At 39.6% G+C, this 26,780-nt stretch overlaps 1 protein-coding gene and 1 long non-coding RNA gene across 3 annotated transcripts; both read right to left on the bottom strand.

The window, feature by feature from the left end:
- Positions 1–49: 49 nt before the first annotated feature.
- Positions 50–26,780, bottom strand: LOC111266232 (fucolectin-1). 2 transcript variants are annotated; one of them, XM_022843542.2, is made up of 8 exons: positions 26,363–26,780; positions 19,671–19,885; positions 14,852–14,948; positions 14,452–14,479; positions 11,894–12,075; positions 9,622–9,682; positions 7,728–7,815; positions 50–817 (listed from the first exon to the last, which is right to left on the bottom strand). In XM_022843542.2, the coding sequence occupies exons 1-8, from the start codon at positions 26,399–26,401 to the stop codon at positions 637–639; spliced, it is 891 nt and encodes a 296-aa protein (XP_022699277.1). In that variant the 5' UTR covers positions 26,402–26,780; the 3' UTR covers positions 50–636. The 2 variants fall into 2 exon arrangements, with proteins under 2 accessions (XP_022699277.1, XP_022699279.1); XM_022843544.2 differs by lacking the exon at positions 26,363–26,780 and adding an exon at positions 24,876–25,115.
- LOC147752710 (uncharacterized) lies at positions 21,988–24,861 on the bottom strand. The gene is made up of 2 exons (XR_015313349.1): positions 24,767–24,861; positions 21,988–24,095 (listed from the first exon to the last, which is right to left on the bottom strand). It is a non-coding gene; the product is annotated as an uncharacterized LOC147752710 (long non-coding RNA).

Genomic DNA, 26,780 nt, shown 5'->3' with positions numbered 1-26,780 from the left:
TCGAAATAATTTTTTGTTAAAAAAATCTAGATAAGAATAAGTAAACAAATGCAGGCGGAACTCTGTCCAACATCATTACATTTATTACTAAGTATTAATGTTGCTTATATATATATATAGTATATTTATGACTTATCATTAAGCAAGTCTTAATGGCAACAGTTTGCCATCATATTGAAATGTGCGGTTCCTTTGACAACGCATAACAGATATGTACAAGTTGTTGTTGTAAACCTGTCAGAGCACTCTTTTCTTTCAAACTTCCCATGTTGTTTAATAGGTTCCTTTTTCCTTATAGGTGATTAAGCTTGCGTTGAAATTTATGTCAAAAGTAATTTTTTTTACGAACTCATCAAAATGTCTCTCGTTTGATCAACGAATTGATTACTGTCCCTTATTTAGATTCGACCGTTAGCGACATTTGAAATGAGAGAACATATTTTGGCTGAATTTCCGGCCTTAATGGTTAGTTAATTAGTTAATAAAACCGAATTCCGCCAGGTAAGCAAACCTAGTTTCTGCATTCTAAGGAAAACATATGCTTCTTAAATTACTGCTATTCTTTCCAAATGACCGCTTCGTACGAAGCTATTTTATCGTCGTCATAAGCGTGAAAATAGGGGGACTGTGACCGGTCTATGGCAATCCTAAAACCTCAACCTCTGCTAGCTGGAGTACGTTCTTTAAAGGTTCTCTGCAGTCAGTACAGTTTTGCGTAATCTGTATGGTCACGTATCGGCCTCGAATCGGGCAAGGTTTGCACATAAATGGGCGAAGCTCTTCGTCTTGTATACCGCTTTTGTCATTGTAGTAACACCTGTAAATAAGGTAAGCAAAATTTAATTAAGTTCAGTAATTGGCAAATGTTCAAACGATACACGTTCAATAGCTGAAACTTTACACTTATCCAAAATCATGAAATCCCCACAGTCGACACAGATCGATCCCTGCTTTCAGGAACTGTCCTACCTAATTATGTTATAAACATCTAATCCATAGTAACTGCGTAAACTCCCGTCGCTGCTGAAGGTTAAACCGATGTGAGTCTCCTTTCGAAAAAATCTATTTTGCACAAACTGCCATTATATAACCTTCTAGGCTAAGGTTAGATGAGGTCAAAGCTATGGCTGGTGTTCGCAACGCAGAATCGATCAATATATCCGGTGCAGCAATGGACTCCCGTTAAGAGTTCTATTAGTATACAATAATAGGATGATTTCATTTTGCCTATTACATTTACTCCTTGTAAACATAATGACGTGGACTATCGTTTCAACAACAAGTGCTAAGCGATTTCTGGCGAAACTTCACTGAAATTAGGGTTAATTGCCGCAATCGCCCGGTACAATTTCTGAATCAAAAAATGTTTTACCTGGTTCATTTATATCAATGCACATAGGTAGGACATTAGAAACACTACAAGGACTCTGTGTTAACAGATTTTTAACCCAGGTACGGTATCCTTTTCGGTGAAAGAAGAAAAAAGCAGAAAATCTTTGCACGACTACTTGGCTTTTTCCTCCCTTCTAATAAACCCATTCATAGCACTACTGGAGACGAAATCTGCAGCGAGCTGGAAATGATTACGGATACAATTAGCGTCGCTTAGCAAACTTCTCTATCCAGTAGACAGGGCTATTTTGTATGAGACGTCCCCGCTAAAAACCTTTGACAAGAAAATCACCCGAGCAACGTTTGGCAACCGTCACAAACGCAAAAATCAAAACATTAGGTCTGATGACCTTTTTCAGTCGAACTGTTACATTACCGAACAGTTACACAATAGTATTTTTGCATATAGCATATAAAACAGGTTAATCATATCTATGTAGGTACACATGAGCTCAACAGTGTCAACCTGCAAACCTTCGACATTTCCTTCCTTTGCCCGGCTAGTTTATGCTCGTATGGCACACAAGCGAAGTATAGACGGCAAATCCATATGTGTGGCTTAGTTCGTAAGTGAATTTTATTACATAGCATGAAGTTATGTTTATACCTTTTAATTTGAAAAATCACTACGCAATCATCGCGTATAGTAGCTCATGCAGTTTTTATCTGCTGATACATATGTAAGTTTCCTCTGGTGGCATGCACGTTTTCCTCTAAACAAAGCCGACTTTCCTACTGTGCTAATAGCCGACTAAGAAGCGAGAGTCGCCCTGAAAGCAAAAAAAAAACAGGACTAGCATGAAAGTGCACTTAGAACCTAAGAGGCTTAAGCGTTTGAGGAGCTAGTCAAGTATCACGAAGGAAGAACGACCGTAGCGGGAGTTCTTGTGGCAGCAACTACAACGCTAACAATGGTGAACTGTGCCGTAGCGGAGGTCATTTGTTTCTCTGACGGAAAAGAGAGATCACCAGCGAACAAGGAAAGAAAATAAGGCCAAAGCATCTGTGCCTTTTCTAGTACGACGACTGCAACCGCTTTCTTTCTCTAGTTTGCTCCTTTTTCCGTGTACTTCACGTTGGAATGATGAAAAGCATGTGCCGGTATTCAGTCGTCCTTAATCATGGCATCGAGTCTTACGAGTGGCCTACGGTAGCGGAATTGGGATTTGCCGTAAAGGCCTGCAATATTGAGCTGCTTAGAGGTCGTAGGAAAGACGAAAGTCGACACAAGCCTGAACACAGATAGGTAGATACTACCGGCTTTGGATAAGTATTAGGGAATCTGCTCAGGCTGTCGGGAAACGGCTAACAACAGAGACGCTGATCGAACATGGGGCATATGTAGTGAAAGGCAGAACGCACGTCGACCAAAGAGGTGGCGGTAGTAGCATCACGTACAAACTATTTGAGTTCGCTGTTTGTTGTGTTCATTCTCTCCTCTCTAATACTACTTCCCCTTCAGCTGCTGCTTCACTCTCGGGTGCTCGTTCGCCTTTGCCTGGTCAGCTCTGTCACATCACTGTTTCGCTTTCGTGTGCTCTTCAAGCCGTTACTCCGCACCCCCTTACGACCCCTACTCACTCCCCATCTTCACCTTCGGAACGCTGCCCGAACTTCTGCTGGCGCCCTCGAAGGCTGAGCCTCACCATCGTCCCTGTCAACAGCTCTCCGAATGAGCCGTTTCTACTTATTAAATTTTCGAAATTGGTTGAGCACGGGTAAGAACAACAGTGGCAGTAGCAGCAGCTTAAACGAGCCATCTGGCAGGGCATGCGTGGTGAACTGTAAGCGGGGCATCAGCACGTGGGGTACAGATAAAGAGGAAGCACGAGTCGAGAAAAACAGAAATAATCAAAATGTCATGCAACAGAAGAAATCGTGTCCAGTAATAAAAGCCAAGTAACTTCGCAATTGAACAAAAGTAAAAAGTCGGGTGTTTAATCTTTGGCGCTCTTTACTTCGGTTTTTAACTTCTATTCCTCTGACTTATAGCATTTCTTCTGCACCCGATTTTTTTGACCCTCTGACGACTGCACTCTAACCACGACCGTCCTTCGAGCGGCGGGTTTCACTTGGCCGCAGCACCACTAAGCAAAGCTGCGAATCTCGAAAAAGGCAACTTTAGAGACATAACTCACTTTTGTAGAAATCAAATTCCGTACTTAATACATGCTCCTCATAGACATTAAACATTCTATAAAACGCTTTATCAGACGATGTAAAGATAAGGAAAACTAAAATGCTCACATTGGTTATAACCATTCGTTGTGATATAATACTTATATCGGTGAATACATCAGTTAATATGCTTTGGGTGTTGCCGCTACTTCACTACGCTATTACAACAGCAGCAGTATTTATCTACTACAGTCACTGTGCATGATTTTTTTTTTTACCCTAATTTGCCCATAATGAAAATGGATTGGAAAATTCATTTTTAAAAAAATGATTGCATAGAGAGAATGAGCCAACACTATGGTCTATAAGCTTTTGAGTTCCAGGCAAGCAATTTCTAGAGTCCTTATTTCTGTACGACTATACCTCCAATTGCTCAGGGAATTTCCAGCTTAAAAGAGTCGGTACGTATACTCTGATACGGAAAATGTGTACTTAGAATTTTAAGCTCTGCCAGCAAAACTTTAATCAAGTGAAGCATTACAAGGATTGCTGCGCAAACACCCCTTCAGTATAAAAAAATTTCTCCAATCAAAAAGCATGATATTATTATAGCGTTCTACAATACCACTTACCTAATAATGATTCCTACCGATAAAGCAAATCGGAACATATTTCTCATATTATTTCGACTATAGCACACGGCCTATGCTGCGCTATTTCGGTGGAGCGACGAACTACATCACGAGTTAAATTTACCAACGTTATCACCTATTTTTATGGCTGGCAAAAATGATTTCATCTACCAAAAAAAAAGCATCAGTAAGTTCTTCCAGCAAGCAATTCGAGGTTTTTGATCTTTAGTAAAACGTGCTGTCAAAATGAGAGGAAAACTAAAAAATGGGTTAAAAGTACCTAGCAGGCAAGCGAGCGGTCGTGCCCTACATGCTTCTCAAGCTCAGCTTTAAAATTAGATTAGCAAATTGAAAGTGAAATCTGCCTAGTGTACCCCAAATTGATTGTATTGCAAAAATAAGTTTTTGCGAATAAGTTACTGAAGAATCAAGCTTCAATAGACATGGTTTGAAAGAGATACATGATTGGATCGACACAACTGGGACGCATGGTTCGGCGAAACTGGATTATAACGCTATACTTCTCAGTTGTATCTGTCCAATCACGGTTCCCCTCCACACAAGGCCTATTAAAGCCTGATTCTCTAGTAGATTATTCATAGAAACTGATTTTGGCAACAAATCATCAATTCACAATTAATTCTGCAAAATCTACTTTATTAAATATATTTATTTCTGTGTTGGTATAAGAGGCTGCCAAGAAAATAAGCCATGCATGTTATGCGGAAGAAGGCAATGCTGTGGATAACTGTAACGGCATTATTCAGCGGAAGAGTTACAAAGGCAGTTGAAAATGCTACAGAAATGCTTGACTGGTAGCATCTTTACTAAGATTCATAGCGGTCAGGGTACCATGCGCAGTGTAGCTTGTATGTAAATAGCTAGAACATGCATGTAAAATATGATATTTTGGCTCGGATCCGTAACGTATCAGCAACGAAATAGAATGTACGGATACGTCTGTAGCGTCGAAGCGCCAGTACAGGTCATTTATTAGAAAAAAAAGGGCTGTTAATAAATAGGACAGATTTTTTACTGATTATGTTGTCTCTTGAGGATAAGCAGAGCCGCCATATATTTTCGTAACTGTTCTTTCCTATTTTTGGAACAATGGCGGCTGCACAGTTCGAGGGTAACATAACATTTTATCTGTAAACGAGATTTTAATACAATTTATTTTCATAGGTTTAAAATCTTCATGATGTTTTGCGTCTGTCTTGATGGTTTCAATATAAGACGACCAAAATTCTGAATCTAAGATATCTTGCGTAGGTAAAGGGCGAAGCTATGCGTACTGCGCAGTAGAGAAATCCGAATTTATGAAATAATAATTAAGCCCCAAACTTGGTAACCTGTTTATTATGCAAATGACTGCGAGAGTTTTGAGAACTACTCAATAGACGCGTGTGTATTCTACAGTAAAACAGCGATAAATGAGTGCGTTAAGTATTTTCGCTATTATTTACCTTTTCTATGGTCCTAGCTGCCTTTTTGCTGTTGAAGCATTTTGTAGCAAGTCTATACTGAGAGTTTGTTGTTTCATGCTCCTATCTAATCTTCATATCAGTTGCTTCATTTTCTGAGTTCGCGATTCCACAAACAATACCACTAATGATATTCTGTATATTTTGCCAATTCGTAAAGATGAATTTGTCACTAATCTAAAAAAGCCCTTTAAGAAGAACCCAGGAACAATAACATGCGTTTCGCAAACTTCGGTCCAATACATTCGATGACACGCCATTCAAGATCACGAAATCATACATTCATACATGTAGAACAAGCCTTTGTACGTAAGCAAATTGAAAAACGTTTCAATTTCTGGCAGCCGACGTGTTGGCCATCGCGGCTAACATTGCGTGCTCTGTGCATGAGCATACGTAGACATAGATGCACACGGCGAATATCTAGGCCAGTCATCCGTCTTTATAAAAGCAGCTGGCAATCGCGCGCTACCGTCATAGGTCCAACCGACTGGCCAGGATAGGCGTCCAGCTGTTTCTGTGTATTTATCCAGCATGCACAAAAGGATATGTACCTCAATAGTGTCTCTTGGGGATGGCAAAATAAAGCTAAGGGAAGGCCTCTTTGAACACAAGGCCCTTAGGCTGCTAAGCCTGCCAGCGATGCAGTAGTCGGTCAGAACAGCATATAGTAGGGAAACTACTAGGAAGCTAAATGCCAGTTCGCCGTTTTTGGTAAGCCCTGTTGGCCTCCATTCCGCTCAGCGTAACAAGCTTGCTTAAATTGGGGTATTCGGATGGGATTGAGAGTAGTGGATTGCTGGTGGGAAGCTGCTGACGCACCTCGCCAGTGGGAACTTGCGCATACTTACATATAGATATTTCGGATTCGTACAATTGGAGGACCATCCGAAAGAGAGTACAAATCAGTTGAGGAACGTAGAAACGTTTCTAGCGAGCGTCAATACCTAAAAGCCTTCGTTAGACAGCTAGATGGTGTAGAGCCATCTTAGCTTCGGCAATCAAGACAGAGGATAAACTCTTAGCTGTAATGCGGAGATTTTTTTTGTGACATCTAAATGTAGAATATATGCCATAGTAGAAAAAATCACCGAGCAAAAAAAGCCATATACGAGACTTGTTGAAAAGGTAACCGACCAAGAAAAGAAAGACATTGGTTTTCGATTTTTCTTGAAATGAAGGCCTAACTATATTGCTGTGCATTCGCAATTAGGCGTGTGTAAACAACGAACCGTTTGTGTAAGGCGCTCCCTTTTACGTCAAAAGATTAATCTTTAACGAAATGCCTCAATATGTTACCTCCCTCGAGTCTGATCATTCTCTGTTTCGTTCTTGCTAGCCTCACGTACGACAAGTTCAAATAAACAAATAGACTAATCAGATCATTTATGCAACGTTTGTCGTGGAGAGTCAAATCATAGAATAGATAATAGTGACTTCAGATGTAGAGACTTTAAAAAGGGGAGTCACGAAGGTCTGATCTTGATTGCCATCAAATCCGCCTGTTCATAAACGAGACAGAGAATATAGTTCATTGCCATTAAGGTGTCTAAACTAAAAACCTATAAATCGTGAACGCAAGCAGCCTACGTTCAAAAACGACTTACACAAGCTAAATGATCATACTTTCTACGATATCTGTATATTGTACGTCACCATATTATACATATTATTAATATTAGATAACTGACGCCGTATACGGTAATTTCTTTATAATAATTATAGTACGTAATCATAAGTTAGCTGAGCTGTTTAGACAAATTTCTGAGGTATGCCAATGAACATAGGGAGGGCAAAAAGCACATTTGTGCTTAGCTTTATCGTATATACACTTGTATATTCTCGATAAAAAACCGACTAGAGAATGAGATCTCTAACGGGTCTACGAACGATGGGTTGATAGGCATGAGCCTGTAAGTAGAGCCGTGGTAAGCATCTTGACTCGCTTGCTTTACTAAGTCGGCTCACATCAGTGAATGAGTCGATACGCTGTTAGCATTATAGCGTGTATAACGGACGGCAGCTGATGATGATTTCAGCGGTCGCGCGTTAGTTTGACTAAGGAAACCTGTAAGCGTAAAAAAACAAAAGAACTATTCACCTGGTGTTAAGCTTGAAATGGACGTCATCATAGTCGGTAGTAATTGGGTTTGGTCCTACTCGGATATCAAAGTCGTGTAGCCGGTCGCCTGAAATCGTCAGAGAAGTGTACGAGTGTACCTCTTGTCTGTAGAATTTTTTTTCACTAAGGTCATCTCGTCGAATACGTATATAATAGATGATGTATTGAAAAGAGCTTATAGGAAAGCCTTGGTAGAAACGGCCTGGTCGATATTCAAAGCTTTGTAATAACTTTAGTCGGAACTAGCTTGATTTTTACGATACGAAGTGAGTGCGGTTGGCTTTCAGATAGGTTACAGATTTCGTTTCGACCCTGTGCTAACTGTAATGTTGTATTTGTACAAAATTCAAATTCCATTTTCGAAAGAAACGCAAAACACACAGCTTCATTGATCTATTCAGAGGTACCTCTCGGACAAGTGCGGCGTATACATGTTTGTCGACCCGAAAGTTCCCGTAAAATCTAGGACGTCCATAGTATTGGTACAGAATACATTTACAATCAAGATCTTTTGCTAGGATAAAACGAATCAAAGCAATACAACATTCGACTTGTCCGTCAGGAAGAGCCTTATGCTAGGCCTGCTGTGCAGGTAAAGAAGAAATAGGCCAGGTGGTGACAACCTTCTCGGATGAGTTCGTCTCCTTTTGCGCACTCTAGAAAAAAAAATAGCTGGCTATCTATACACAATCTACACAGAAATTTACATTTCTAGGGTTTTCTCCCTAGACTTCGCTACGACCCAATTAACCATAACTTAAAGCGGATTATAGAATCCTTACAGCATAAGACTGTGAGCCACGTCAACTAGTATATTACCACATAAGTACATATACATTAGATATCACTGAATTGGCCTCTGTCTGTGATATCTAGAACGTAACACCTATTTTAGATGAACAGTTGTTACTACATGAGGCACTTTTGAGATATTTCGTCGTGACGCAAAATCGATGGTAGTGAGTCGATGTGAATACAGAGAGGGCTTTGACAAAGCCGAGGATCCGTTTTCTAATGTGCAATTAAGCACAATTTGCTAAATACATTCAGTGTTACAGTAGGGTACATATTATGCTACATACGAAGCGTCAACCCCAACCTTCTTAGAAGTACAGAGAATGTACATACAGTCTCATCGTTAACATCAACAATGACTAATCACAATTCGTGAATATGAAACAGTTTTCACGAGTGTTGGCGTATATTTGACATCATCCACACAACGCAGCGTTTTGTCATTCGTGTACCCGCGGCTGCGTTTGGACCCAAAAGAGAAGGACGCTGAAGACTCTACCTCGTATTAGCGAGTTGATGGATCTTCGCTCGTTCGTCGTTTTTTGTCTTCCTCATCCACTTCAAGTTTTTCATGTAGAGAGCATACATAAGCAGAGATAATGCATTGGCAGAAGATTTTTGCACATAATAAAAGGACATGTCCATACCCTCGATTGCTACCCATTGCTCGATCCAATCATGCAGCACGACGACAAGCTCTTGGCTGCTTTCTCTCCCCCCCCCCCCCCCGGTACCCTGCGCTCCCATGGGATGTAATAACGATAATTGTAGTGCTGCTAAATACTAATAATGATTACAGTAACAATGGCTATTCTCATTGCCTATCCACTATTGAGCCGGCATCTTCGTTACTGCAAGACTACAGTAACTAATTCAAGGAGATATTGAAATTGTTGTCTGCAACGGATACCGTTATATATATGGATACACTGAAGAACGGGCCCCCGATGTTAGGAGACAAAATCATCTACAACTTATATACAGTAGTTTTATTTGAATAATATTATGCAAATGCTCTAAAGTTGAATCGTTCTAACTGGCCATCGATCGTGTGGAGTAGCCCTGCTTGTCAACTTACCCCATTCTTTTCTATTACGAATTCTGATGCCCATCACCGTTACCTCTTGATTAAGATCCACCTATAGAGAATTAAACAAGTGAAATAGAGAAAAAACAGATCTGAGAAGAAAATAGAAGTTAGTGCGAATCTAAAAGAGCTCTATATGCTCATGGCGGCACTTGAACTGTGGAAGTGCATGTCTATGCCTAGTGTAACATGTAGAAACGTGCAAATGATACTGGAGACATCTAACCATATGAACAAACGCAGCATTCAATCAGAAGGTTCACGGGACAGTGTGATTATACGTGCATTGCAATACAGGGCGGGCTTGGACGTAAGTTTCTTCAGCAACGGAAGGAAGCATAAGGAAGACTATTACATGAAACAAAAAACTAAAAAAGAACAGGTTACCCACTCAGCCACAGCAACGCTAATTGCACAAAAAATCCCTAAAAATTAAATTTGAGTGACAAGCCATCTGTAGGTAATCATGAGTGTAAAGTAGAGCCACATCAACATTGTCGGACAGTATCAGAAACTAAGAAACATCAGTCAACCAGAATATTACTAACTAAAGCACAAAGAAAAACGAGTCTGAAAAAGGTAATGAAATATATGTAAATACTGAGAGTTTAACTATCCTCTGATCTAAAGCAGCGTGCTAGAAACGGAGGAAAATTGACCCTGTGACAGAAAGTATCAATGGTATGTACTAATTTTTTGCATACACATTGTAAACATTTCAGTGGTGATGATTATATTGCACAGAAAAGTAACATTTTTGAAATATGGTTAAAAAAAATAAGCAACAAGAGCGTCGTTATGTAAATGCATATTAGATTTTTTTTTTAAAACAGTAGTATGTAACGAGGAGTATTAAAAAAATTATATATATATATATATATATATATATAGTTTTTTCAATAAGTTCTCGCAGTAAGATGACAACATAAAGGGATTCCTGAAATCACTAGCAGGCCTTCTGCTTGATCGGCTCACGTGTAACACGATTTCGAGGCTGAGAGCGTTTGGAACAACTTTAGGTACAAGCCTTTTATACGGTTCCCTCAGGGGGCTAATCTTGAGCCCTTCTTCTTCTTCTTCTTCTTCTTCTTGCAGAGCATTGGAAATAAGAGTGAAATATTTAAACGACTACAGTTAAAATGAATCGAAAAAAGCGCGGTTAAAACGAACAATATCACATTAATTGAAGCTACCATTTGAATAAAAAATCAAGGGGTTGACTGGGTCGGTACATTTCGTGTAACGTCCCTCAGCAAACTCGTTACCGTCGGGTGGGTAGCATTCTGAAATTGCCATTCTATTCGTAGCCCTAAATCCTCAAAGCGATACCGGTCTCCCTGAGTCATTATTAACGCACCAACATATGAGTTGGTCGCGATTTTTATCAAAGTGCTGAGGAGAGGATGGAAAATTCATTGGCGTAAGTCCTCACACAGTTTCAAAAGAGTTATTTTTGTCCTGAGATCCCAAAATCAACCAAGCTTATGTTGTTTTTAGCTTGTCGTCACAGCTATCCAGGATGGGGAACATCGTTCGGAGAAAAATGTTTACTCATGCAGGGGTAATCTGGGAGCCCTCGCTTGCGGAAATATTATACATGTGCAAGTAAAGGATTTGCCAAAATGCGAAACTCAGCGTAGAATATTTTGACAACGAGTAAACTGACCCGGATCATTCTTTGCATCATTAGCAACACCGAGGTTGCGCGATTCAGAAAACGTTAGCGGTATTAGAACGCTTGCACGATTGACTCTCAACGTGCGGTCCGTATTCGTAGCGATGTGGGTACTTTAAGAATACACATAGCGGCGCGCGATATCTAGCGTGTAGGGCACAAGCAAATATCTGAAGTAAATGATTGTCAAATGTAAGTTTTGCTACTATCGGAACGCCTGTGTCTATAAGACCTTTTCCGCCTTTTGTCCGTTGCCAATAAGCATGGTTCTTTTATAAGCTATTTAGATCTTCGCTAACATTTCAACGAAAAAGTCTGTTATGAGGCTAGCATACAAACATGTGTCCATAGTGTGTCTTGTTGGAAATGTACAACCAATGCAAAAATAACATAGAAGGAAGACCTATTAATTTAAACGTACGAAATTCTTTTACGTATGCTATTTCGGAAAAATCCGTGTTAAAAACTAATCCCGGTCCACTGTCCTTTCGGTACTCAGTATTTATCTATATAATTGCAAGTGCATGTGTTCATACAAATAAGATGCTTGGCATAGCTAGGTATCTTACAGCTTTGTTATTTTCTTACCTGCCACCAGGGGTTGAGCTCCGCCCACATGGAGTCTTGCGTATGGGCAAAATACGGCGGTTTTAGGCCATCAGTGTTGTGGGACCCATCAACAGCTTTTTCGGGAGTGTATTGGATCCCGTACAATTCGTAAACTGAACTCTGAGAAGCCTTCTTTCTCAAGGCATAGTTAACCGCCGACACTATATAACAGGGCATGGTCGTAAGTTTGATGAGTAGTTATGACAGATGTGCGACTGTTGTCAATCAAAGGGATACAATATAGCACATTGCGACTAAAGCATAATTTTTTTGCGGAAAGAACGATTTTGATTTAAGTTGAATGAATAATGAGGATGAGGGAAAACGGCTGAGTATTAATCGCACGTTTGAAACATGTTATCTCCTAATAATGAGCTCAATAACAGTACATATTTTGCCCCCGTTACCATTATATAGCGGAGGCTGTATATTACGAGGCTTAGCCTGAAGAAGAAAGGAGTCTGGATAGATTCTGCCTCATGATGAGTCATTGGTAAGAAATGTTGCGTGTATGAATTATTAGTTAGCCTGCTGGTGAGTAAGCTCACGTCATTCGCTTGTTCTTTTAAAGTTAATGCAATCAGGATACCAGAACATCTACTATGGTTCGTGACGATATACGGAAATCCAATTAGATAGTAATCGAAGAGGAAAGCAAAGAGAATTCTAGTACAGAGCAGACGATAGGTTCTTCTCAGGACAATAACCTGCATGCATCAGCGTTTCCGATGCATTCCATCAGCCGATCCGCCTAAACTTATGCAAAGACGTTATCCTGCCGCAAAGGTCACCCGTGCGTAGACGACCTCTTGCTATTCAGGAGCATCATCAGGTTTTACCTTGGAGATTTTGGCTGCTTTGCCAGTTGTCGTACAGACCTTGGTCTAACTAGATATGAAAGTAGTAGCAATTGCGGTGTACGACACTGAATTATTACAAGAACTCAGAGTTCCTAACTTACAAATACTAGTTCGAATGATACTGCCTTCTTAAGGCGGATATTAGGATTACATATTCTGGCACATAGATGCTCCGTGAACGTATTAACTAATGACTTTTTGTCTATTCCACAAATTAAAAGCTAGTTCGAAATTCTCGAGCCTTTTTATGTGACGAGTCTGTTAGTTAGTTTCAAGAAAAGACAACAGAGATCGATTTAGATTTTTATCTAACGGGAACAATGGTAAGTTCAAATTGGAAGGGGGTACAGAGATTGAATAGAAATTTATGCAGTACGCAATTTAACCATATACGTTGCTGAACTGAAGCTTTTCGTTAGCCAAATGGCGCAAATAATTGTAAATACTTTGATTTGTGTAGGTGCAGACTACTATGGCAGTGGGCGCCGGGTGACTGCTTCATTAACTAGATTGACGTTAACATTTAAATAAACGTTCCAAATTACCTTTTCTTAATATTATACGAGTACGGTCACTAAAGTGATCTACATATACTTATTATAATAATAAAAAGGGTGTTACTGAAGAAAAAGGCGTAAGTTACTTGAACAGTTGGACGTTGTAATGGGAACGAAGTGTGTATTTAAGTGGACGATACTAATGGGCAGCTTTGAAACTCTAAGACCCGTTATACGGAGACAGACAGACAGCCAGCAAAATCCATACATGGACTCAAAAGGGCCAAAAGCATTATCGAAATGCATTTGGATAGGGTAGTACAGCCAGCGAGACGATTCACTTTACCCGCCAAAGTCTTGAGCGTCGGTCTCAGCAGATAGTCTTCAGCAGGTGTATGGCATATATATATGTAATAAATTAATTTATCTGTAGTATTATCGACCCGCCAATTTGGCGGTGCGGGTTGAACCAGCGGCGGCCATATTTACTCGACGCCGCCAGCGGCATATTTGATTGATTTCCCATAACGGTGAGTGCGTTTGTGGTTTATTTTCATCATCATAACATTAAATCTGCCTCAGAAAAGGGCAAGATTGTCTACCATATTGCCGGCGAAAAAAAGTTCATTTTAAACAAATGAAAAATAAACCATTTGTCCATGTGTAATATCGGTAGGTTACGGCTCGAGTATATTACAGAATCTACACCGCATAATGATATTGTGTTATTATTATTTGTCTTATAAATACCGAAACCTCTTTGTGAGCCTACGTTTATAATGGAAAATATTATCTGGAGAATCAATTTTCAATGCGTTAGAGTTCCAGTACGTAGAGGAGCCAGTTCCTGGTCAGTAACTCAGGTTTTAGAAGTATCGTATTTACTATAAGATCTAATGCAATGAGCTTGCATACCGGCTGGCCTCAGGAAAACTAGCAATTGATGGAAAAGTTACTTGGATGTATGTTTAAGGTTTCGACTTGAGATATCATGAAAAACCGAGCACTGTACATTCGAATATTGTAAGACTAAAACTAGAGATAGAAAGGCGTAAAGAGTAACTACGACATCATTTACGAGTAGATTTATAAGTATGGTATATGTATTGCTAAACTTGGTTTTGTTTGGCAGGTTTCGCTTAACATAAAGAATAACAGATATATAATGGATTATACATACCATTGTATAGAGTTTCGTAATATTTATTCTGGAAAAAATAAGGTTATTCCATTTAATATTTTTTATTATTTATCATCAAAGTAACAATAATAACATTATTGAATTAAATATCTTGGAGTGCCTCCCCTCACAGCTCGTGAAGGTATTTAAGTTAGAATTGTGAATCCTTTGCTGGAATATTTTGCACTGTTTAATTAGTATACCGTTTCAATAAATTTACCACTAGAGCCGGGCTACTGCAGTGACAGTTTTGCGTCCTTCGATTTCACTTAATTAAATCGCAGCAGTGACTTCATCAAAACTGTCAAGATAACGCTTGTTTACTCGTGATCGAATAAATTAAATAAATAATCCCTATAAATAAATGTAATACAAGCTCTTGTCAAAATGTTTTGTTTACCGATGCAAAGTAAACAAATCCTTTTGGTGACAGAGGCTTGCCGTACGGGAACGGGTTCATCAGGTCGCACATAGGCTTGTCCTTCCGATTTGACATTCTGAAATTTTCACAGAACGAACAATGGCGTATGAGATGAATACGCGTATAATCACGCGATCTCTACGACCGTATTTTACATTATACAATATAAACTTGTTTATTTTACAAATGGTATGTATATAGCAAGTGGAATTCTACAATGTCTTGACGTTGTTTAGGGTTCTATCGCGTTAAATGATTACTACGTCACTGCCGTGTCATCGGTTTCATTTCGAACTTGCTTAGAAGTCTAAAATCTGAACGTCCTTAAGTTTCGTGGAAATCCTTGTAAGTAACGAACCCTTTTTGCATATTGGAACTTGTGTTATTAATCGTCGGCTGTGGCTTGAGTTTTATCACTGTATTAGAGAGTGATGACACTGAGCCACTAGCATATGGGAAACTTTTTGTCCAGTCAAGATATATGGCTATAGTTTTCCGTGCCGAAACTCCAAAACGGTCGAACGCGTACCTGTCGGCTCAAAAACTAGTCAATAGGCCCACTATACGCTTTAAGTCAATTTTTGGCTGCTGGAAAAAGTCGTGCGACTTCAAGCAGAAAATGCCGACCGATCATAGAAAACACACATAGCAGTTTAAAATTTGAAAGACAGATTTTCGTGGTATACCTGCTCGTGTAAACTGGGCTGCTTTATATAGCAAAATTTTGCCGAAGTTCCTATGCTGTCTTTACCTTCACCAAATTCGGCGCAATTAGGATACTGCAAGTGTAGTCCTTGTAAATGGAACGATTATAAGCGAAATTTGTTGAACTGCTTTTCCGGGATACCCAAAACCAACGTCGTATGCTAGAAATGCCGGCTTTCGCAGAGTCTGCACGCGGATGAACGCGACACGAATCACAAGCAGGCTATTCTGTTGCATCTCTACTACATAGACACTCGTTTAATATCAAGCGGCAAGTTGAAGGCAAAAGATTAGAGGTCGCCTGCTAGCCTTTCTAATAAATCTCCGTATGTAACAAACGTCTGATTGTTAGTTCTTTTCGAAAGCACCGCATTACAACAACAGGTTCCATGAAGAGCTATGTAATTTTTTCATAAAACTAGAATATCCTACATTTCAGGGAGATCACAGAGTTCATCATATAACTGGAATGACTAAGACTAGCGGGTAAGTGAGAGAAGCTTATTAGTTTCGCTCGCATGTAATAATATTTCAATTTTTATTATTGTTTGAAGCAACGAATGGCCAACGGCTTAAACACCGGATGTAAAACATGAAACTTTCATTATTAGTTATTTTGTATGTAAATTTGCAGCTAAATTTCAAGGCAGGAATTAATAAAGATAGGTAAAGATAGTTAATTTATTTGTAAAGCTACAAGCTGCATATGGAGCTGCGTTCTTTAATGTTTACAAGTTCGTTTCAGCTCTAGCCGTGCTAAAAAAATCCCGATCGTCTGCATGTTTCGGTGTATTGCAACGATTTCGCTAATGTTCAAATATATGCATGTTGAAAGTACATCTTGCAACTGAACTTGCTCATAGTTTCTAGTAATATATTGGTCCGACTCGTCTAAAATTATCGTTCACTTGTGATCGCGAGTTTTATCCCTCTTCTGAAAAGTTGCTCATATTAAATGCTAAGGCTCTCGGCGACTGCTGGGTATGTGGATTGGTACCTTTCAGGGCCTAAGTGTCCTGTTTTTAGCGTACGTATTCATGGTCCTATCAGTCAAGTAAACAGCAACTGCAAGCAAATGCACATGGCTACCAAAAAGCGTCAAAAACTACAAATTAACTAAATACTAATAAGCAGAAATAACGGCACCCACAGAAGCGAAAAGAAGTCGTCCCACAGTGACTTATAACCTAAAAGGACAAGAAAATAATTTTGATTAGACACTGAAAGTGCTTTTAATGTCTTTTGTGCTCTAAAACCGAAAGCCGATAACGTCGCCTGCTCAACGATATGTTTGTCGGTTTCCTATAGATATCGTTGCATTGTCCTTTGACGGTATTGTGATTATGAGCTATACATGCAACTTGCTTGATAAAAGGAAGGCTTCAAAAGAAAACTGACGTGAAAACTCGACCAGAGTAGAAGTTCTTCGAAGGATCGCATGCATTTACCAGCAAGACTATCCCAAGACCGTGATTTTGATATTATTGATTTCGGTAATAGGTGCCACCAGAAATGATCGGCTACAATGATTCCGATGCAATAGAAATACGTTCATGATAGGCGAATTTGTGTCAATGAGATAATGACAGGGCACTTATTTTACGGGTCGTCTGAAACATTGCTTATGACTTTGGCTGCAAACACTTCTCCAGTCGACCCTATCCATCAGGATTCGATTGCCCAAAAACGATGTAATGTGCTTCTAACATAATAAAGATGTATCCGAATTATATCCATGGTTTGAACTTTTCGTTGATCAAACGATGCAAGAACTAAGTGAATCGTCTGAAAAAAACAAAACAATACGATAGTAACGGAAAACCACTATCAAAAGTTTAGACCTCCAAGAGTTCGATGTTCGATCCTGCATAATGAATCTTTTTTAGCGGCGTCTGTAAATAACCATTTCGGTATAATAAGACGCTGACTGGCACTGGCAGACAGCTTAACATACCAGCAGCAAGCTGAAATAGTTACAATTATACAGAATCTGTATATGATGACCTGAATTAGTGAGTATTACTGAGTACTATGACGTGACATAAAGCTCGCCTTCTGATCCACATCTTCGGCTAAGTGTCAGCTTTTATACTAATCAACAATAATGTAACGCAGGGGTTCTTCGCTAGTGTTTATTTCAGTATGACAAATTAATTTAAGCATCGATTGTTTTTTCTTATGAGAATGGCTTCTCTGAGTTGCCTGCTGATCAGCTACGTCTAACTAATACATCTGGTCGGCTAGATGGCTATACTAACTTAATGAAAAACATGGAAAATAAGTCTTTGGCCTAATTGCTGGTCGTATCCACACAATTTGGCTGTGTCTCTTGATTTTGGTGAAACTTTTGTTCATATAAGGCTTGGAACCAACCAAGAAGCCTTAGCTTGATACTTAATTCCAATGCTGGATTGTCTACTCAGATTAGAAGCTTTCTGAAAACAGCTTTATTCTACTGGTACGGACCTTTGATCCTTTCGAAAGTCAATTGTCTTATAAGTAGCTTGGGGCAAAAAAAAGACGTCCTAACTTTCCATTTCAGGAGCGGCTGATGCTAACATGAGCCGCCTCATCTATTTACTGGCTACGTCTGATGCATCAACGTTCATATGAGGCTTGTTTTTACTTTTCTAGTGCTAAACTTCGCATCAGATCCTTTATTAAATTTCCCGTCGCCGCTGTGCTGTACTCGACGATATTCTAGTTAAGCACAGTACTATCCATACACACAGCAAGTCATAAATTATACAGATTTAAAGCTGTATAGCGGATCGTTATATAGAATGAACAACTGCTAGATGTTACGTAAAATATTTTAGAAAAACAAAGCCGAAATAAATATTCTCATATAAGTAGCTCCTCAAGCGTTTTTTCGTTGTACATCACAAATACTTACAGGTTCCCAGATTACGTACAACCACTGTTGTTTTCGTGTGATATAGTCTTTAGTCTACAAGTGTTTTTACTTACTATATAATATATATATAGTATATAGCTATATAATAATAATGCCAATGCAACCACCATCCGGGGTAATATATCGTCGTTCATTTAAAACGAGTTCACGTAAACGCATCTCTTTTACTTAAGTCAGCTTATTATAACAATGATAATAACGGTAACAATGGCCCACACTTTGACCTAGTAATGTTACAGTTGCCAATTAGATACTGAAATGCTTTTCGTTGTATGTCTAAAACTGTGCCTGGACATGGTGTACATGCTTTTACTGGTAAGAGCTTGTAACTTCTGCATTATAATAAAATCTGTAGTTATTAGGAATTATAAATAAATAACAAAATTGCAATTTAACCCCAGCTTGACGAGTTCATACGATTATTAAATTTTAGCTTTGGTCATGAAGGTAATCTAACGGCGTATTCATCGCACCCTGAGCATCGTGTTGCTCGATCAACGTATGTGGGGTAATAATCCCCTTGCTGGGGCGGTTCCGCGTGTACGGACACCCCAACAGAGTTGCCCATTAGTGGCACCAGCATTGACAGACAGCTCGAATTGATACTCGCAGAACGAAAAATGCGGCCTCGGGCGAACAGAACAAGTTTTCAAGGGATCGCAGGAGGATAGGTGACGACTAATCCAGAAATCATTTACAAATTACTGCTTATTGAAAACCACTATACGAAAATACAAGAAATGCTAGTTTTCTCCAGCTATATTGAACGCCAGATAGTAAAATAGCTGATCGAAACAACTAACCCTCTGACACCATTACGGTTATCGATATCTATGCGACGTCTAAATCGACTAAATGGATTGGATATAGAGTAAATTTCTTCTAATCGTTTGAAATTAATATAGTTAAACCCAAAAACGCCTCCTATCTCTTCATCTTCACGGCTCTAAAAATGTAATAGAGAATTGCGTCACATATGTTATTATGTCAGTGTAACTTTGTCCTATAGGCATTGGTGCTTTGACTGGATTCTAGTCTTGAGTTCATTGAGATAGGCCGATAGGCAGGCTTATATTCGTTGTTGAAATTATTACCTGTATGAGAGCTTTGCAGATCAACTATAAAAAAAAAAACGCAGTAAATACACGGTTATTATTTCTGTGTGGTAGCACAAACCTGACACAGTGACAATTCTCAGACTTTTCGCATTTTGTCAAGCAGTCAACGACGAATCCTCTGTTCGGCATTCGTCCAGTCTTCTTATCTTTCTTAAACACGCCGGCGGTCATGACAAAGCCATCGCCGAATACGATTGAGAAGACAAATGCTGACAGCACACAGACGCATAACGCGTTACGAACGAAGGCCTCACATAGCACCGTCCGCCGCGCCTGCAATAGTTATGAGAATAGAGCTAAATCAAATGAAAGCCTCATACACATATGTCTACTTTGGATTAAACGTTTTCTGTATTTAGAACATTACACTAGAATGTACTTTCCAGAAGGCCGATAACGATAAACAAATTGAATATTCTGTGCCAAGATTCGCTTTTAACCCCACGTTCGATAAGAGCCACAAAAGGCGCCACGCGTCGTGCAGTCGGAAAGAACATGCAAAATCCCATAGCATATGCATAATTTACAAGAATACAATCACGTACGTTATTGTCTAATAAACAATTTATCTCGCCTCGCCGACCGATTGAAAATCCTAAACATTACTGAGAACGAACGGCTGTACAAAAATCCGACCCAACTTGTCCTTTGTCAATCTTTGATCAGGTTACAGCGGCATACAAGGGCGCGCTCGTCTCGACTTATCCTACCGCCTTCCCCCGTTCCCCAGTATAAGGTGTATTAATATTCGTAAGAAATTGTACTCTCCCAATCTCAGACACCGTCTGCATATTTGCAGCTATTTAGAGGTGAACTCCAACATACCTTTGTGCATGGCTCGTTTATTATTTTTAATAGGCTTAAATGAGCGTCTGAGAAAGAACTCATGTTGTAAAAAGAGAGATATTCCTCCTAACCTTAGTATAACAAATTAATAACAAAACACTATAACAGCTAAGGGAAAGCGATGCTCAGTCATTCCACACAACAGACGCTTCATAGAACTGCCAGCTACTGAACACGCAGCAATGTTGATGAAAATTCACCATTTGCTTTTGCCAGCTGGTTTTCAGCGGTTTCACTTACTAGGTAAAACTTTATACTACATCATCTGCCCGAGATCTGTCTGTTTAGATGGCTGCTAAGGATAAAGTGTGCGTTTTCCTGGTATATGTCCCCATCTTGTCACAGATGTCTTTTCATGGGTGAGTCGAAAGGCCACCCGATGCTGAGCCGCTACTAGTCTCCGTGTTTCTAGTTTTACGTCCCGTATCGCTGTTAGGCATTCTACCACACGGCCGGCACTCACCCGGTACTCAACGAACTGTGTCTATGCCTCAGTTTGAATTTAGGCCACAACGTGTCCCTACAATTACGTCACCCACTAGGCTATCACATACATTTTTTCAATGCAACGTCGAATGCTGAGCTCGGAAGTTACAGATGATCCCACAACAGCGGAACTCCTGAATGCCAGTTGGTCAGCGCGAAAGGTGCAACAAAACAACTCAGCTTCATGCGACGAAACATAGATTACACGAACCTAACTTTATACCATGCTTATGACAATATAGCCGAGGTAAGTTAAGAATTAGAAGTTGGCAACTAGCTGAGCCATGCTTGGCGACTTTAGAAAATATCTAAGTCCGCTTAGTGAATATGATTGAAGAACGCATTAGTAGTATTTTACATTGAGGGGAAACAAGGTAAAGCTGTATTACTCTATTTATTCGTACATAATATAGCCGCTATTGTTACATTGGTCCGGCTGGGGATTTTATGTGCTTTGCACAATTAACATGCGTGTTACTGGAAGTTCCCTGATACTCTGGTAACTCCTTTGTTGCGGAGAGAAATGGTTGTGTTTTGAGGCAACAAAACCATAGCACAATCTTAATGTAGACGTGCTGCGCACCTATGCAGCCCAAACGTCTAAGGTTTTTCCCTCAACATAATAATGGGTTCCAATTAAGTGAGTGTGTGATTGCAATGCAATGATTTCCGATGGACGTTACTCCTTGGGTAGGTTGCAATGCAAAAGTTCTACTTTAGGTTTATTTCTTGCTTGAAGCTATGAGACGACCTTAAGTTTCAGTAACATCATACGCGTATTTTGTATTCAAACGTGTTTTGGTCAAGGCGAAACGATTTCAACTGGAGTGAAGTTTAATCCATTAAAGTTGTACAATCACACTTCACTACTTACGCAGTCTTAAAATGAGCGTCTTATAAAAAATGGTAGTTCGAGGACCCAGTAGTACAATGTGCGCATATAGATACATTTGCTTAATACTTAGACAGCTTTCATAGATGACCTAACGCAAGAAAACCTCTATATAGACATAGAGAGACTATGGATTTACAGGCCGGAACTCTTTCATTTTATTCCTTTTTTTTTTGGGCGAGCAAATTAAAGTAATGTTATGTTTTTTTTTATGCTTATTATTAAGAGGAGCCAATAAAATAATGCTGGACACGCGGCCCGAGCAAAAAGAGCCTTTGACTTGATCCAGTTAAAAACTCTGCTGAAGAGATACCCCTAAAACGGTCCTGGTTCAGGACATTATCTTTATTTAGCAGCATTAAAGCATTAAAGAAAAAGAAACATGAAATATTCGATATTAAAGAATTATACAAGAATAAATAAAGGATTCGTCCAGTGTTCCAGTGGCGTAGAACTCGCGCGTGCGCGTTTCCCCGATTAACTTGTAACCGTTTTTTTGGAAGATTAAGTAAACTTCACTTGTACCAAGATGTTAACGACCGTATGATCATACACTTATTATTGAAATGTAATTTTTTGAAGCTGCTTTTCATAATAAAACAACATCAGGCCTTCTATTTTAGTGTTCATTTGGGTTGGCCAAAGAGAACTATTCCATGGTGTTTGCAACTTGATCTATAGAAATTTACCCACAAGACGTAAAGTAAATTAATTTTTAAAAAATATCGCAATTACTCGCGATTAAGTCACGATTTTTCGGCGGATCAGTCCTTCTACAAGTCCCAGCCATACTGCGCCTACTTCCGCAATTTATTCCAGCATTACTTAACTCGAGTGAAGTATCATCAAGGCCGATATTTTGTTTTAATAGGCCCTAGTTTTATCAAGCACTGTTTTTCGGTCTACTAGTTGAATACAATGAATAAGCCCATTTATTCGTTTCCTCTTCGTATACCCGCGGAATTCACTGCAAACAGTCCGCACAAATAACCTTATTATAAGACAGGAACGCTTCAGAACAAGACATGATATTTACTAGTGTTAAAAAGAAAGATAATTATATCTCGTGGATTTCTTACGGGTAAACTGAAATAAAATATGGCGCAAAGATGCTCGAAATGATAGCAACGCAGTTTGCTAGCGGAGATTTGATTAGTAAGGACTACTCTGTGACATGTTATACTGACTAATACTGAAGCATTATTGTTTCGTTTGGTTTTACGGGCGACTTTTATTGGAATGGGACACATCGATATCGACCACTGATGGACGGCGAATACTTTAGGAGTTTTTTGTGCGTGAGAGTTGTTTTTCATCTATTTTTTTTCAAAACGAAATCAATCAAAGGTGATAAAAAAATACCGAGTAGAAATTCTGCACAATTTTTTAAAATTAGTAATAATAATACGCGTGAAAAATGCGTGCAGTCTCGAAAAACACCACTTGTCGAATGTGCGATAACGGTTTACAACGGATGGAGCGAAAATTAGTTGTTCTAGGCACATGGTCAAGGACATTGATGTGAACTTTCAGGTCATAAGGAGTATTGGGTCTAGCGTTGCATATTCGCACACTACCCTGGGTCTGGGTCGAACTTCGTGAAGCGTGACGGAGGTTAGAAGAGGCTTTAGCAGCGTCTGCGCCTTAGTCAAGGTCCTAAACGCATCTAGCAGATGAGTTTGAATTCAGCGAGACAAATAAGTAGCGACAATAACAAGAGCTTAAAAAATATTAGTTGGATAGCCGACTTTGAACGAAAATTAACAGCCCTAAATAGCATTTTGCGATTTACACTAGTTGCTACGTTTATTATTATTTCTACTGCAAATATTGTCAAGAAGCAAACCGAAGATATCTCTTCGCAGCTCGAAGAATTCCAGTCGCTATGGTGTCCTCTATAGGAAGTTGGGCCCATAACCCAATTAGTTCGATACTCAGCAATAAGCTAGAGACTTTTTCAGTCGTTAACACTGGCTTCCCACACGGTCGCTACCAAGCAGCGTATCATAATAAAAGGGATACTCATTTACCGCATATATCATCTTATTATCGGCTCTACTTTTTTTGAGAATAATTTTTTTGAAATGGCTGGGAAGCAGCAGCGCAGCGAGTGGTTAATTCCTTATTGGTTCCAGGCGATGCAAATGCTTTACGCGATTGTGCTTCGTTGTAGTGGACATGCGACTTCGTCGTGCTTAGTTATGGTTCCTTCGTCTCAAACGGCAACTTCAGATGGCTCCAGGGTAGCTTTGTAGTGTCCTGTTTTTGGGGAGTAGACGCGATTATTTAAGAGAAATAGGCGTAATTTTATTTTTATATGCTGAAATAAAGTGCACTTCTTACTGTGAAAAACGTCCCAGCTATTTTACCAATAGCTTATTTATTGCAATACCAAGGATTATGATTGTATCGTGAGACCACCATTGCCTTGATAGCATTAATATTGTCTCAGAAGGATAGCTGTTTTATCTTCAATCCAAGAATGCACCATTATTATTATTATTATTTTTATTTTTATCCATGACCTTTTGCCATTTCGATGGTGACCTATTTATTCTGCTGCTGTAGAAATCTGTAGGGGTACACGAGTCTAAAAAGTTCCTCATTTCGACATTACGTTGAGGTTAAAATATTTTTTCAATGAAGGAATTGTTGAGCATGTTAATATATGGAAGCAATGTCTGGCGAGTATGACGGATGACAGAAAGCCTCTAGTTGTATCTTTGTCGCTATGATTCTTAAGGTATAACACCAAGCGTTGCCGTGCAATAGAAGTGTATACTTCTGTTCACTAATCCTTCTTGCTCGATGCAAAGTCTTTTTATGACCTCCTCCAATTTTTAACAAGCGTTTCGGTCTCTCTTAAACAACATGGCACCTATTTGTGCAATTTTTTCACTGAATATTTAAAGTATGATATTCTTACGTACGCTTAACTTGAGTGCTAACGCGTATGCTTTTTGAAGCGAATCACTTCCACCACAGCTCCCCAGCTCTTCCTCGCAAGAGGTTTTTCACGAGACTAATTTTCTTACTAACCATTGTGGCTCCGGATTTCTTTTAAACTAACGGCTCACGATGTTTCCAGAAGTAGAACTTTCACCAAATACGAAACTTATACGGCGAATTGTCTATATCGCTGTAGTTCCGAGATGGAACCCATATTCGTAAGTTACTCGAATTTTCAGATCTTCCCTAGCTTGCTTCATCCCGTCTCCTAAAAGCTCGAGTGACGGAATCCGAATGGACGGTCTCAGATTTCAAATAGTATGAGCGCATCTTAAATACAAAAAAAAAAAAAGTGTCGCTAGATGTCGCACCGTTATAAAATAGCGCCATCTTGAAATATGAGATAGATGTTTGTTACGTTGTAAGCTGAACGACCTGATACTATACGCCTCTACTCGGTGGACATTGAAGAATATTTAATAGAGCTTTGCGAGCGTTCTTTACGAAATCATCGACAATAATTGAGTGTTCGAGAGGTGGTTTAAGTACGTATGCAGAAATAAACAGCTTGAATCAGAGAAGAGAGAGCATTTGAAGTAGTAAAGGTAGACCATGACGTAAATCACTTTTTTGCCCATGGTCTAAGTCCTCTTGGCGCGTATTGCCTTACTAGGCCTTAGGCGATAAAAGTTATGCTCGGTCACTTAAAATTCTTGCGCCTGTATGCCAAGGACGAGTACGTCCAGTAATAGCGAAGCTTAAAAGCTAACACCATTCTTCTTTCGCGCGTAATATTAAAGGCTTTTAAATGCAGTCGCAAAATATAGCGATCTTGTTGCTTTCGAGGTCGTGTCAATGTTTCTATGTCCCATTGTCTTAAAAGTAGATACTACTACTACAGTGCATTTCAGAAATAACAAAACCTAACGTGGTACAACCTATCCCTATTGTGTCGTAACTAGGCTAATGCAGTTCCTTCCTCATTGCTTCTACAAAAACAAATTCAACAAATGGTAGGAAAACGCATTTGCAGTGATGCTCTATAGCACCTTCTATAGACCAGCAATAGGCCTAGCTCACAAAACTCGCAACCCTTTCTTGATAAAGCGCATACGTGGCATCTGTACAAATTCACTTCGGCGCTATTTTCAGTTAGAAGCCATTAGAACGAATACCGGTAGACGCGTTGAGATATTGAGACTTACAATGCAAAACGAACGTAGGTAGATATTGACATTCGTACTCGAACCTGTTTGTCCTATTCTATGTGTGTTCTTTATACGAAAACGCCTACACAAACTAAACATATAGGCTTCACTTGAATTAAAATAAGAATCAAGACACAAGCTTTTTACGTCTTTCACCTTGCCCATGGCTTGGATTTTAATAGATCCCACAGATCTCTGCGGCCAAGCCACTAATGGAAAATGATCACGTTAAGAAACACTTGGTTTTTGTTGTTGCGCGCACGTGAATACACATTACTTAGATTAAAGTAAGGAAAATTCTCGATTTACTTTCACGGATTGTCAGCAGCAGGAGGAAGGAAGCCGTTGTTTTAAAGCAAGCACACTCACCTCGTGAAGAAGGCCGAATCTACATCCACCGCGCGACATGTCGCCTCACCGGCGACGCCGTCCGATATTTAAGCCGTCGGCCACTTGTCTTCAGTATCTTCGGTGCCACGGATGAAGAGATGAGTTGCCAGTACAAGTGAGAACGGAGATCAAAAGGTCGCCCTTATGCGAGCAAAATACCTTCGACCGATCTCACGGTTCTGTAACAATACACACTCTGCTTTCGTGAGGGGCTTCTCTATCCAAAGCACGGTATTACACCCTTGGTCTCTGCTAAGCGAGAACCACGCACTAAACTTTCGCGAGCGTTCTGTCGCACTGTGACTGCAGTGGTTAGCAAGCCAGACTGTTGAGCGAGGAAAATCGAAAGCCACCCAGCGAGTGAGCGCCCGGTTGGTCCGTCATTGCGACTTTAGCT

This window comes from Varroa jacobsoni, unplaced genomic scaffold, assembly GCF_002532875.2.
Source record: "Varroa jacobsoni isolate VJ856 unplaced genomic scaffold, vjacob_1.0 scaffold_1065, whole genome shotgun sequence".
Taxonomy (NCBI): Eukaryota; Metazoa; Arthropoda; class Arachnida; order Mesostigmata; family Varroidae; genus Varroa; species Varroa jacobsoni.
Note: the sequence above shows the minus strand (reverse complement) of the source record. Positions and strands in the feature narration are given on the sequence as shown.